The 14696-nt window shown below is 39.6% G+C and overlaps 1 protein-coding gene across 1 annotated transcript; it reads right to left on the bottom strand.

The window, feature by feature from the left end:
* Window positions 1-4783: 4783 nt before the first annotated feature.
* adrb2a (adrenoceptor beta 2, surface a) lies at window positions 4784-8900 on the bottom strand. Its single transcript, XM_062425985.1, has 2 exons — window positions 8754-8900; window positions 4784-8412 (listed from the first exon to the last, which is right to left on the bottom strand). Exon 2 carries the CDS (start codon window positions 8410-8412, stop codon window positions 7156-7158), a length of 1257 nt encoding a protein of 418 aa, XP_062281969.1. The 5' UTR covers window positions 8754-8900; the 3' UTR covers window positions 4784-7155.
* Window positions 8901-14696: the final 5796 nt, after the last annotated feature.

The raw sequence follows: 14696 nt of genomic DNA, 5'->3' as shown, positions 1-14696 counted from the left end.
ATCATAGGAAACCATGAACAGATGCTTGCAGTTTGTAGACCTGCACTGCACTGCACTGGGTAGCACTGCACTGGGTAGTTTTTGTGTCACTCTTTGTTCTCTTGCACCACTTTGAAGTCATTACCTCAGATTTCTTCACTTAGATGATTTCTTCACTACTTCACTTAGATGGTCCTGTAACCTTTATGTAGACTGTGCTTGGCTATTACTTTCTTTCTAATGCCTTCAGACCATGCTGTAGTTTTCCTTCCATTTGCCATGTTAAATATGATGCACACAGCGGCACAAAATTACAGGGCGAGGCTCCTTTTAAACTGGCTGCATGAGGGATTATACGATTGAAAATACCTGTGATACTAATTCAAACTCACTACTCTGCCTCAGGTATCACTACAAATCAATTATTTCTTCTAACTTCTGAAGGGTACCAATCATTTTCTCCAGACTATTTTAGACTGTCTTTGTAGAAAAAGCATTCAGTTATTTTCACCATTTTGTTCCACTGCAAACCAAAGACATGCATTGATAATAAAAAATGTTTTTAATATCAGTGCATTTAGTGTGAATGGTGCATTATTTTAATAATTTTGATGTGTCACTTTTTAGTGTGACAGGGCATTATGAAGCAGAAGAAGTACAGTGTGTGGGCTTCTATGCCATTCCATTTAAGCTCATATGTCCCAGAGCGTTTTCATGCCATCATTCATTATGCGATTAACCCTTGATCCTTACATCCTGTAATGAATTCCCATCACTAACATCACATCTATCCCCCTGATATCTTGGTATTTTGCCAATTGATTTGCACTGCACGTCATATTAAAATGGATTTGTTTCTTTAACCATGATCTATTTCTCTGGCAAAGGCTCCATTATTTTAAGAAGGGACTCAGGGAAAAGAGCTGGTGCAGTACAATCCAGTGCCTCCATCCTCTAAGTTTAAGTCTTATAGTTGTCACAGGCAATATTATTGTATGTTCTGAACATACATATGGCTGACTGCAGACACTGTGATGAATAAGAACATTTACAGGATTACTGTACAAACATTAGCAGAATATGGCATGTTTGTGAAGTAAAATGTTTTCGTAGAGATGTGTTTTATTACATTTTCTTTGGCCTTGAAAACCAAATGAAACCCATCTTGAAGTCATAGCTGCTTTTATAACCTCAGGTCGGGTGGTGCTAGTTTTTTAGAGGGGGACAGGCTATGATGAGAGATGCACATACACACACATTCACACAAACATGCACATGCTAGTGGCCCTTGGGCCCTTGGGAGCGAGGGGACTACAGACATTGTGGTGCCTTGGTCACTTTAGTACCAAGGGACTTATCGATCTACCCAAGACAAAGTTTTCACATGCTCACACCCTGTATACAGTGTGTCACTGCCATGATTAACATATCTGAGAAATAGTCAGACCTCCTTTTTTCAGACAGCTGCTTTTTTTCCCTAACTATGACTCAGGCGACATGGAAGGTCTGGATAAGGGAATATTGCCTTTTTATCTTGCTCTTAAGGATCTGAGTCATTGAAGCCTGATAATAAATATAACCATGAATGTGCTTGTATTTGAAAGACAAAGCAGATATAAGATATACGTTTGGTATGGTTTCTTGAAGTTTCTTTATCAGTATTCAGATTTGATCATTAAGCTCCACTGAGCACGCAGCAGATCTCTCAGATTTATGCCTGCACACATCTCTGTGGATCAGACTGAGTGTACGTCTAAAAGTCTGAAGTAGATGTAATTCACAGGCCACATGATGGCTCTTTGTGATTGGACACACTGACTGATGGTTTCATAATCAGTGCTGGGCAGTAATGCTTTACTTTGTAACACATTACAGTAATGTAATTACTTTTTTAGTAGCGAGTGGCAAGTAGTGTTAGGAGTAATTATATTACAGCTACTAATCCCAGTAACGCTCTGTCACTTTTACACTTGGGGGTCGGCATGCTCGCTGTCTAATTGGAGTAATGAAGGGTTGATATCAGTGTGATCTCTGTGTGGATCAGTGTGTGCTGTAACTGAGGCTACGCTACCACTGGCTGTTGGATGGTCGGAAAATCCTTCCAAACTGTATCCTGCCTGCCTGTTAAACCACAGCACACGTTAAATACAAAAAAAACAGTGAGTGGTTGTGATGAATTTTAAGATGTCAAAAGGCAACTTGGACAGAGTTAACGGTCAAGTGAAAAAAGGTATAGTCACGAGTAATATATCAAGTTACTTTTGCTCCCGAGTAATAAGTATGTGTATAAATTGTAGGTTGATTTAAACTGTCAAAGATTAAGAGATTTTTACAGGTTTTATAAATGTTCCACTCACTCATACAGTCAACAGTGTAACGTGTCATTTAACTACGTACTATATCTTGTTAAATGACCTAGTCTGTCACATGAGAAAAAGAGAAAACAACCCTGTGGCCAAATGAAAGTATCTTCTTTCAAAATACTTTTCTGCTTGCCATGAAAGCCTGATGTACAGTATAGAGCGATATCCAAAACCTATTAGGTATGTTGTTGCGGTCATGTTGTAAACATATACCTCCCTAACCACGATAACTGCTCCTAAGGTTTTTAATCTTCATTTAGCAAATGGACATTTTGTGTGCTTGCAAGAAGCATGAAACATGTAATCTGCTCTCACAAAGGGCCAGACATCAGGACTTGTTTATGGCATTATATATCTCCACTGTCCTCCTCCCTTGGATTTCTGGAATAGAATTTAGGCACTCTGTATAATCAACTATTACTCGAAACATTTGGACAGATGTGCAGTTTCAAAAGGAGGATGGAAACATTTTCATAATATCTTGATCGCTTTCTATGTGGATCACGTGTTGGTGACTGGTTTTCCCATACTGAAATAGCCTGAGCTGTTGTCAGCATGCAGGCCTGATGCATTCAGATGCTTCATATTAAGTTTGTTGCTTGTTATACTTCAGGTGTTTTTTTTTTTGTATTTTAAAGTTAAAAATGAAATGTAATGTATTTTTTTAAGGACATTGCTTGCATAATAAAAGTACACCACAAACTGTTGTGCAATTTAATGATCACGAAAGACACATCCATGAGGACATTACATGCAACATGTATATAATTTATTTAAATGTTACAGCACATATTTGCATTTAAGCATACTTGCTTTTCATAAATACCACAGGACACCACATTTTGTAACAGGCTTCATTGCCTCAACAAACAGTGACAAAAACTTGTGCGAAAGTAACTTGCAAAACAAAACATTTAGTAAACATTCAGCTGATTGACCACATTTTCAATCTGGCCATGAAAGAAGTTCACATCTAATAGGTTTACTTTTGGCTGAAGCAATATTTATCTTTGATATATATAAAAAAAATTCACATTCACATACATCAACTTTTTAGAATAGTCCACTTTTAACAACGTCTGTGCCCAGACTCTGCAGCAATCATTTCTCACGAGTCCTCATTTTTTATTGCAAACAGGAAAGACAACTTCCTCATGCACATGAGCGAGGACCACAAAGATATTATGATACAAGTGAACAGCATAACTCTCCAGCCATTATTTGTTTACAGTTCATGAACTCAAATAGGATTCGATACCTAAAAATCTACAAGTGTCTCATGAAAAAGTGCTATACAGTGCTTCTTTAAGTCAGTGACAAACCTAATCTAAGTCAAAGGGGAGCTGTTATTGTGGGGTACACAAAAGGTGACTTTTAGTCAAAAGTAACAGTAATGAATCAGTAAGGACTGAATTAGTTTAGCTCACCTGACCCTCGATCAATTTAAAATGTGATGTTGCATGACGTACATCAAGATGCTTAAGCTGTTTGTAACCATAAATAATCTACTTACATGAAGTTTCTTTAACACTGAAAATATATGTGCCACTTTGTAATATATCCCCTAAGACTTGTCCGTAACCAGAATGCACTTTAAAAAGAGTCTTTTATATTAGCAGAGTTGGTATAACCATACACCAGATGGTAATATGAGTAATCTACAGTCAAAGATTGGTGAGAGAACAGAATGTACATTGTATGCATCAGTAGGCATGGTATATGGTTTCATACCTTCAGCCATGCTTGGAATGTTGTAGTGTCAGCTAATCATTCAAGAGTCATTGCACATAACTGTGTTGTGTCCTAGCATAGGGAGGTGAAGACATGAATTACATTCATTAATATATAGGCATATCGATGAAACAGTAACCGTCAATAACTCTGAGACAGCTGAGGTGCAAAGAGAGGCCACTGCCAGGAGGGAGCAGTGTGGATATATTCTTCACAGCCTTACTCCACTTGGACTAAAATAGATCACTTTGAAAGGTAATGGAACCAACGTCCACAAAACACACCACCACAAATACAGATTTGACATGCAAAAGATAATTTGCAAAGTGCATTAAAACAAATGGCAGATGTTTTAAATAGACTTGAACATGTGTTTTCCTTTTCTAAGCAAGCAGTGACTTATTAGTTAAGCTTCAGTTCATGATGTGTGAATAAATACAATAGTCTCTTATCAAAATCTTGGTCTAAAATCTTTATCTGTTTATGCTTTGTGCATGCTGTACAGTCAAAGTGTTGAGAAAAGCCTGGTGCACATTTACTTTGATGTTATTCAATGAAAAAGAAAAACAGGGGGAAAAAGAACATAGTGGAAAGCTTGTTTTTAGCTCGGCAAACATTGACGTATGATGACACCACATTTACGTCTATTCCTAAGGTCTGTGACAACAGTGCTGACCAAACCTAGCGATACAGTACATAGAGATTCAAAGTTCACAGTTTTGACAGCGTCAGCTGACCTTACTCAAGGGGCAACGCCACATGCACTAAAACACAGGTCACTAACACGGATTTAGACTGGCAGAGAATCCCTGCTCCCCCTCCTGCCTTCAGGAGCCACATTTAGCATGCTGTCACTTCGATCAGAACATACTAGTGATCGCTAACCACACTGGATCCACTGCAACACCTCCATTATTTCTCTTGGAGTAATGGACTTGCCTGCCATTTCAACTGGGAAAAGTCGGGGTAATCCTCAAATTAAAGCCCTGCATACTAAGTACTCATCCTTCATTAATAAATCAAAAGGCGACACAACAGTCCCAGGAGCCTGTGATCTTAAGACGAATAATAAGACAGAATCATTTCATGCTTGCTCTTTGGATCACCTCACAGCCTGAAAACGGAGAACTGTATACTTTGTGATCTACTAATCTATCTCAGTGTTTTGTTTAGGAAGGCAGTATTTGATTCTCCAGCTAAACAGCAGAGATAATTCATTTATTTGTGAATTTATTGGGCTGGGCTCAGTTGGTTTAGGGCATTTCCCGGAGTCGGCAAATGCCCTAAACGAGAAAAGGACACTCGCTGAAACTGACTGAAACAGCTGAGGAACTACCCAACACACTCCTGAGCGCTCGTTCCAAATGCTGACAGATTTCATGATGATCCCGACATCCGTTTACAAAGAGGAGATTCTGGGACATGTCAGGCAGGGAGCACAAAGGTGCACAGCTCAGGAGTGCTGATTGACTGATTTTCTCATCTGTGTTTACAGGTCTGAATAGCCACTAGCACATCTTGGACCTGGAACTTTGTTATCACTTGGCTATTTTGACGCTCTGTTTATTATAGTGCGTCGTTTGTACCCTTGTGCCATGGCTGAGGAAACAGCTTCTCTAGTTTCAGTAAACACTGTACATACTGAAGCACAGCAACCACAAAATGTCATAAACAAACAGGGATTGTGCAACAATAGGGAAAACCATTTCTGTTGCCACCAGCAGAAAGGAAAAGAAACAGTAACAGTTTGCTACCCCTTATAGTACACTTAAGTAATGGCAATGTAATGTACCAAATAGTGTTTGCATGTCTCAAAAATGAACCAGTGGAGTGAACGCAAGATATGACTGGTTTGGACTGTGCAGTAGCAAAGGTTTTAAAACAATAATGCACTGAAATTTATACAACAGCTGCAAGTTTTAAAGGTCAATACCTAGGATTAACAACAATGCTGTCTGCTTTGGACCGAAGTGTATTAGGTATCTTTGGGGCTGGAATCTTGCTGATAAATACACAAGCTTGCAAGCTTTATCAAGTGACTAACAGAGGATGGCTCCAGGCGTTTCTCAGCTTACATCGGGAAGATAACTATGAGCCTTCTTATCTCTTCTACTATCTGCTGGCAACAGAAACTCCCATGCAACAGGCTGTAAAACATTAGAGCATGCAGGGAGCTGGGCCTCACAACTTTGCAGAGCACTGAGGAGAGAGAGAAAGAGAGAGAGAGAGAGAGAGAGAGAGAGAGAGAGAGAGAGAGAGAGAGAGAGAGAGAGAGAGAGAGAGAAAGAAAGAGAAAGAAAGAGAGAGAGAGAGAGAGAGAGAGAGAGAGAGAGAGAGAGAGAGAGAGAGAGAGAGAGAGAGAGAGAGAGAGAGAGAGAGAGAGAGAGAGAGAGAGAGAGAGAGAGAGAGGGAGACAGATTTCTGCCACACCTGGTGTTGATCATCTGTCACATTAGAAAATCTATCACAAACTGGAAAATTAAATTTAATCTTGGTTGGTTTGGAATGTATTCATGTATAAATATGTTATTCACTATCCACGCTGAATTGGATTGCCCGAACAGACTTTACAGCCTCCAATATTTCCTTCGAAACACATAAACATGTTCTTGTGAGTAAATTATGTGATCTTTCGCTAAGAATGCCAAGATATAAAAAAACATGCCTTCAAATAAAATTGGAGCCAGGTAATTAACAATTACTTTATATCATTCAGAGACCATTTAGTAGAGTAAATAAACTGCTGAGATACGGCCCTAGTGTAACTCTGTGGACAGTGAGTCAATGTGAAATAGTTTAGATAAACGGTTAAGAAACAAATATTGACGAAAATGTGGTGAGGTAGATTTAAAATCAACATGATAAATGTAACAGAAAGAAAGGTGATCTATCTATTTAATCACTGTTTTGCAAGAGGAAGAAGAACACTTTCCTCAGCTGAACATGATTATTACAGTTTCTTTAAAGCAGTCTCCAGTCAGTTTGACTGGCCTTACCTTCAATAGTCAATTGGAAAAAGTTCATGGTAGCAGTGTAAACATTAACGGATTACCCTGTTGACAGAAGTCGCAGAGATCCAGGTTTAAAGGACTGTTGTTACAGTTGTTAGGGCTTTGCTGCAATTTCCGTTGGGGTCCACTGTTCTGTCCACAACGCTGCAAACCCCCGCTCCCTTCCCCATGCACCCTTCATGGGTGTCACTGTCTTCCGAGCTGCCCTTACTTCTCCCCTGCTGCTCACTCTGCCAGCTGTGCCTACTGTAGATGTATCCATTCACAGGTCCTGGGTTGCTGAGGCGGTTCCTCTTCATGCAGAGGATTTCCTTGAATGCATATCTGAACTCAGGACTGCGGCAGTAAATCAGCGGGTTGAAGGCAGAGTTTGCGTAACCTATCCAGTTGAGAATCCTAAAGGTGAGGTCGATGTCCTCCACCTTCCAGATGGCCACCACCACGTTGAGCAGAAAGAAGGGCAGCCAGCACAGAGTGAAGATCCCCATGATGATTCCCAGAGTCTTTAGGGCTTTGTGTTCCCGCAGGCAAAATTTGGCCTTTTTCTGGCCACGCCCATTGTTGGCCTCAAGAGATTTGAGGTTGCTGTTGTCACTGTTATGAAAACGTCCAACACTTTGGTCAATCTTCTTCAGCTGGCGCTTGGCCTCCTGGAAAACACGGCTGTAGACAAAAACCATGATGACCAAAGGGATATAAAAGGAGACGATAGAGGAGGTGATGGCATAAGCCATGTTGGTGTAGAACTCACAACAGTTACTGTCCTCAATGCACTCCTTAGCTTCCTTATCATCTGATATCCACCACTTCATGTGGATGGGCAGGAACGATATCAAGCCTGCAATCACCCACACCAGCACAACCACAATGCGAGCCTTGCCCTTGGTCAGCATCGACTGGTAGCGGAAGGGAGAAGTAATGGCCAAGTAACGGTCTATAGCTATGACACACAGGGTCTCGATGCTTGCAGTCACACAAAGCACATCAGTCGCAGTCCAGAACTCACACCAGAAACTACCAAAGTGCCAGGTCTTGAAGATGATGTAACAGGCACCGAAAGGAACCACAATGAGACCCATTACCAGGTCAGCACAGGCCAGGGACGTGATGAAACAGTTGGTGACATTTTGGAGACGCTGGAAGCGGGCAATAGCTATTATGACCAGGATGTTGCCAAAGACTATGCAGAGGACGAGTAAGGACATGATCATGCCCAGCAGGATCATTGTTGCCTCACTGTAAGCCTCCTCATTCTTAGCAGGGTCTGATGTCGAGTTGATCATCTTCTCACTCACATTGAGATACAATGGGGGGGTTGTGCTTCCCATCTGAGGAGACCATATGTGAATGACACACACACACACACACACACACACACACACACACACACACACACACACACACACACACACACACACACACACACATACACAGAGGTGAGGAACACAATTTAAAACTATGAGCGGCCAGGAGAGAAGAATGAAAACAAGAGCTTCATTCAAATGATATGTGTAAATACAACTAGCACTGACTAAATTTGTTCTGAGGTGTCTGCTGTTGGTTTTTACAACAAACAACAAAAATGACGGCACTAACACCACACAGCAAAATCACTACATCCTGCCAGGCTTCAGCAAGCACAGCTTAAAAAAGTAATAAAAGTACAAACCTCCACAGGTAGTTGTTTTGTTTTCTGCCTCCCATAAAAAGTAGAAATTTAACTGTTCAGGTAGTTCCTGCAAGTATTCACTGTCACATGTCTTTCTTTTTACTTTATCTTATCCTCTGTGTCTCACTCACTCAGCCCTTCAGTTGAGCAGTGTTTCTCCTAATGTGTCTCCCAGGCTATTTGTCAGAGCCCTTATAGCAGGCAGTGATGACATCATGGTCAGTGCTCAGCCAATCAGACAGCCAGCCTGTGGAGGGTGCTGAGAGCTCCCGAGCGTTTGAACACATTGTCCCTGCTGCAGCGGCTGCAGGACTGCATGAGACAAAAGCTGCAAAAAGAAGCAAAGACTTGAAATTCTAAATACATATATATTTTTAAAATCTGCTATATTACCTAAAGCTACCATACTAATGGTATAATGCATGTCTTGTGTTAAAAGTTAGAGTAAAACATTTTGTTCAGTGATGCAATCACAGGACTAAAGAGGTTTTGCAGCTCTCTCCTGTTCATTCAGGATCAGATGAAAAAAGCTGGTGAATCTATAAAAAATGAGGAATAACTTGGCTGCACAATTGATCCAACAGGCAAGTTACACCAGCTCAGACTATAATCAAGTTTGACTTGTACCACTCCCCTTCTCCTGACTAAATCTTGTTGTGTTTGTGCCGTTAATTATCTCTTTTTGCCATGATATTATATTTGTTTAAAATAAAAAATGTATACTACAGCATACACTAAAATGTTAGTCTTTGCAGATGCACAAAATCAAAAACATTTCAGGTTATGGAATAATATCATTGACTATTAATAAATAGGGCTGATAGCATTCAGGATAAGTTTGCATGTTTTCTGAAACTACCATAGTCTATGCAAAGACTATGGACTATGGACTAATGTGCAACTATTCATTGGGGCATTCTTGTACACAGACACAAAGTTTGGTGTTGGAACTGAATATCAGATGACAGATGAAGAAGGCAGAGGGCTGAGAGCAGATCCAGCTCCAGTTTGTGCCTTAGCCCTGCTTATACTGAGTCACCAAGATGTGTCACCACTAAATAACTATAACTATGAGTACATATAAACATTTATTTTTGTGTGCAAGCATACTGTAGCTGAGAGTGTATTTAAAGAGCAAGCAAGTTAAGAAACCCACTGTCTCACATCTCACACACTGTGACAAATGGCATCCAGTGAATAAATGTCACAAATGACACAGAGGTACACAGACACACTTGACAACAAGCTGAATTCCAATACAATGCAACCTTCCAAAATCTAAATGATATGATCTGTGGATGGAGAATTATTCGGTCATTATTTACTTTGTCATGAGTTTGACTTTCTTTGGCGGACTCCATCCAGAATTTAGTCTGTGTCATGCTCACACTAAATTATTACAAAAAGGGTCTTTGATCAATCAATAAACACTTTTTTTTAGGCATTTCTTGCTGTGTAAGGATTTTGTTGGAGTCATCTTTGATAATAATCACAAGCTGAGGCAATTTAGTTGAAATACAGTATACAGGTCACATTGCATTTGGGAATAATAACCATTAAGATAAAGCATGGATCATAAACAAGTTCTTGAAGAGGTAGGTGTGTTTAGTTCTCTATGAGTGCTTGCAAGTGTGTTTGTGTGTGCGCACAAAGGCCTGTGCTTACCTCACTGAGGGAAGTGATGATAGTTTCCAGAGCTCTAACCTTCAGTGACTGCAAACGCCACAGGCACCGTACTTCATCCCCACACTACACAATGAGCTCTCACAAAAGTTCATATGACTGATGACGCAAGAATAAATCTGACCAGTAAATCCTCATAATCGGATCTCAATACTCAGCATTCATGCAGATGTTATAAATACTAGATCAATTCTGTGACTCTCTCTTTTAAACAATACTATTCAGTTGCATGCATTGCCCCCTGCTATGATTTCTTATACTGCCTTAAAGATTTCTCACTTTCTACACTAGCAAAGCATCACCCATTAAGCTATTCAATGCAGAGACAAAGTTCACTACCTATTGGGCATGTAACCATAAAATGTCATGTGCTTGATTTTCATAGCACTCATAGAAGGCGTTCATCTGATTTTGGTAACCCTGTGACCATTCAACACTTTGTCCCACAACAACTTATCTTGGCAGGTTTCCACAAACCTGTTGTATTCATGATTTCAGAATTCATTTGAATGTTTTGTTGACCTTCTGCCCTTCTCTTCTGTCTGCATTTAGCTGAAACTTCCCATTGAGTGAAAATAATATCAAAAAGTACACGTATATCTGAAGAGGGTTTAAATCTATTTACATTTCCATACATATTCTTTTTTTCTTTCATGGAAAAGCTGTTGATTTCTTGGTCTAACCTGTATGATCACGTGTTATAGCTCAGTCTTAGACGTCACGCCACTGAACTCTGGGTAAGAGCCACATACCTTACCTTAATATAATGTAAATGTAGTTTCTGTTCAATGTCCTGTTTTGGAAAGCAGGAGTCTACGTGTTCGATTAATCATGACTGGTTTCCTCGGTCTGTGACATCTGTCTTCCTGTATCCTGACACTCCCAGGCCAAACCATTTCACATTTGGATAACCCTCTAACTGGCCTAGATAGTAGATAGATATGGTTCAACGCTCCGTTTAGTCATGCACTGCTTCAATAGATCTCTCTTGCTCCGCACACGACTTTATTCCCCATTTTGCCTTCATAGAAAGTTGTGATGTTGACCTGATGACCAAGCCTGCACCTCTCACCTCCCTCCCACTATATTTTTCCTGTAATCTGTGAGGAACAATACCTGGAGGCATTATTCCTCTAGGGAGAGCTTTCAGGAGCATGAGAGGAAATGAGACTGCCTAAATAGTCTCTCTCTCACTTGTTCTCTCACATGTTAATTCACTTTCCTGGTATTACATTTGCCATATTGCCACTTTGCCAATTTAAAGGAATATTTCAACATTCTGGGAAAATATGTTTATTTAATACCTTGCCGAGAGCTACATGAGGGGATTAATACCACTTTAATTTCTGTGTGCTGAATGTGGCACTACTGCCAGTAGGCGATTAGCTTAGTGTCACATTAAGACTGGAAGAATGAACAACCATTATTTAACAGCTAAAGTAAATATCAATCCTGCCACACAGTGAAATATTTCTTTTGTGGCATATGTTCAGTCCATGTCATTGGAGTCAAACAAACAAAGTAATAAGCATATGTATTAGTAAAAATTGCACGGGGTTGCACTTGGAAAAGACTAATAAGACAAGTGCAAAACATTTATAGATATATTCATCTAATTTGTACACATAAATATACAATCAAATGTTGTGCTGTGTGTTATCGTGTGCACTCTATCCTCAGGCTATGCTCTTACCAGTTAGTAAAAGCACATATTTCACAGGCCATTAATTTTTCACTTCCAGACATCTTCTATTGAGGCCAACTAGGCAAAGATGAATGAAAATGTCAGAAAATACATTTCAAATTGAGTGTGACAATGTTAAAAAAAGTTGCTACTGACTGTTCAGTCATGTCTTATCCATTCAATCTCTGTTTGATTTAAAGAATTATTGTCCAGCTCAATTATTTTCTTATTTAATTCAAAGGAACAGAGACATTCCTCTCGGGATTTAGCACAGCATAATTGGTTCTGTGGTTCAGACCACTAGGGGACTGGGGCTGAGGTCCACCCAAAAACAATTTGGTGTATGGCCATCAAAGAACAAAAATCTGACACTGTGTGCAATGCCATGCAGAGTGGCAGTGTGTGTGTTTTACTTGCTGTAAGTGGAAGATATCCACGTTGGTATTACGTGTGGTTCAGATAAACAGAAGCAATGGGACTAAACTATTTCTACTGTATATTTCAAATGGATCAGGCCATATATAGACTCAGCAGTTACTACCCGGGTACGAGTCATTGTTCACTCATTTCGCCCCTGATAAAGTTCAGACAGAGGAAGAGGTTGTAAAAACACTTTACTGTACTAATCAACAACTTTTGGGTTGTGGTTTCCAGAAAGAGTTCAATATGTACAAACGATTAAAAGAAAAAATGTCAGTATAAGGATTTGACCAACGTATATTACACAGGATGCTATTGTGTTTCACCATGCGACCATAACACACAGATTTTTTTTTTAAGTGTATAAATGTCCTTTGTCTCACACTCCACATTCCTTTCCACTCACACTTTTCCAAGTAGGAATTTCAACGGTCAAAAAGTGACCGCTCTCTACTGGCCATTACTACAAATCAACAAACTTTTCACTGCATGGCATTAATAGTAATGAAAATAATGCCTATGCCAAAGTACAGTAAACTGTATTATAATAAATGAAAGAGGATACTCCTTGATCCTTTGCTTGGCAGAGAAATGGTCAGTCTCATGGGAGTCACTTTGTTTCTTATTGATTGGGGCACACAAAGGGAAACACTCACAGAGGGTATTAGTCGTATTATTAGACACATGTAAGAAGGTTAAAGGTTGAACCTAATGACCTTCAGTGTGCAGTTAACCAGAGTCTGTTGAATTACTGTAGCTTTCTGAATAGTCTCTCTGGCAGACCAACCAATGCTGGGTGATGGGAAACATGTCACTAATTGTGCACTGCTTCTGATTTTTCCCAGGAATGTCATCACCAATAAATAGTTTGTAATACTCATAATATTGAAAAAGCTTGTTTACAGACATAGGCTCAATCACCATTGTATTATCTAATTCAGTGATAGACAGTGACTTAACAGACATTTATTTAAATGAAAATCTTGAGATTATGACTTTAAGGCATTATTACTTTTACCCTGTGTGAGGAAAATCAGAGGTCAGGCTTTACAGTCCTTGTGAGGATTTAATTAGTGTGCACCAATACCATTCAGCAAAAAAGTCCCAGTGGACCTCCAGTTAGCAGAGAGGGGAATCATAGCCCATCTTTGCTTAAAAAACAGCAATTTAACCTCATACCAGTTTAATATTGTACAAATAAAAACAATCCGTTCTCCCAATATTTCAAGAAATGTTCATAGCATCATGTGGTGTTTATACTCTTAGGTCTCTGTGTCATTTGAATTATTGTGTTATCTCATTTACTGCTGTTGGCCAAGGGCACTATTGAATGTCAGATGATGGCTGCACAGGAAATATAAATATAAATAAATAAACAGCCACCGTTTTGTCTCCCAATCAGATTGAATGAAAGTAATAGACTGGGGCCATCTGGGGCACAATCCTGGACCTGTTGAGATTATTAACCATTAATATGAACATGATACCAGTTAGTATTAATAGAATGGAAATATGAATGCAAGCACTTTCTCTTCACACCTAAGTTTTTAGCCCTCTATTAGAACCTTATTGCCAAACAAGCAGTCAATATGGAATAAATTTGAAAGATTGAAAGATTGAAAGATTGAAAGATTGTGCTTCTTTCAAATGCAATGTTAACTGCAGGTCTGTAATATGCACGAATATCAGATTAGCTACACACCCACACAGGTGTTTTCACTTACTTGTCCAGTTAAACATTATCTGAGGACTGTTGGCGTGTACAGACTGTAATTGATTACCATGTGTCTGACCGTCTAATTAGTATCGGGAGGGAGAGATTACAGAGCTGTAATTCTTATCAGTTCATGAAGATTAGTGAGCTCAAACTCCAACATAGGTCCACCCAGCTACAACCAGAAGCTAGCAGCCAGAAGAATTGAAAACACCTGTATGGGTGTGCAGGGCCTTTATACTCGGAAATGTTTGCTGGATGGTCCAATAGCTTCAGAAATTTTACCAGATGGGGGTCTGTAGTTTAATTTAGGTCAATTTAGGGGTCCTTGGGTTAGGGTTAGGGTGAAAACGTTTGAGAATCACTGCTATAGCATCATTTCTGACCTGTTTTACCCCACTTGTAACTGTGACTGCAACTTTTTTTTTTGCTTGCTCTGGTA

This window comes from Scomber scombrus, chromosome 9 (assembly GCF_963691925.1).
Source record: "Scomber scombrus chromosome 9, fScoSco1.1, whole genome shotgun sequence".
Classification (NCBI taxonomy): domain Eukaryota; kingdom Metazoa; phylum Chordata; class Actinopteri; order Scombriformes; family Scombridae; genus Scomber; species Scomber scombrus.
Note: the sequence above shows the minus strand (reverse complement) of the source record. Positions and strands in the feature narration are given on the sequence as shown.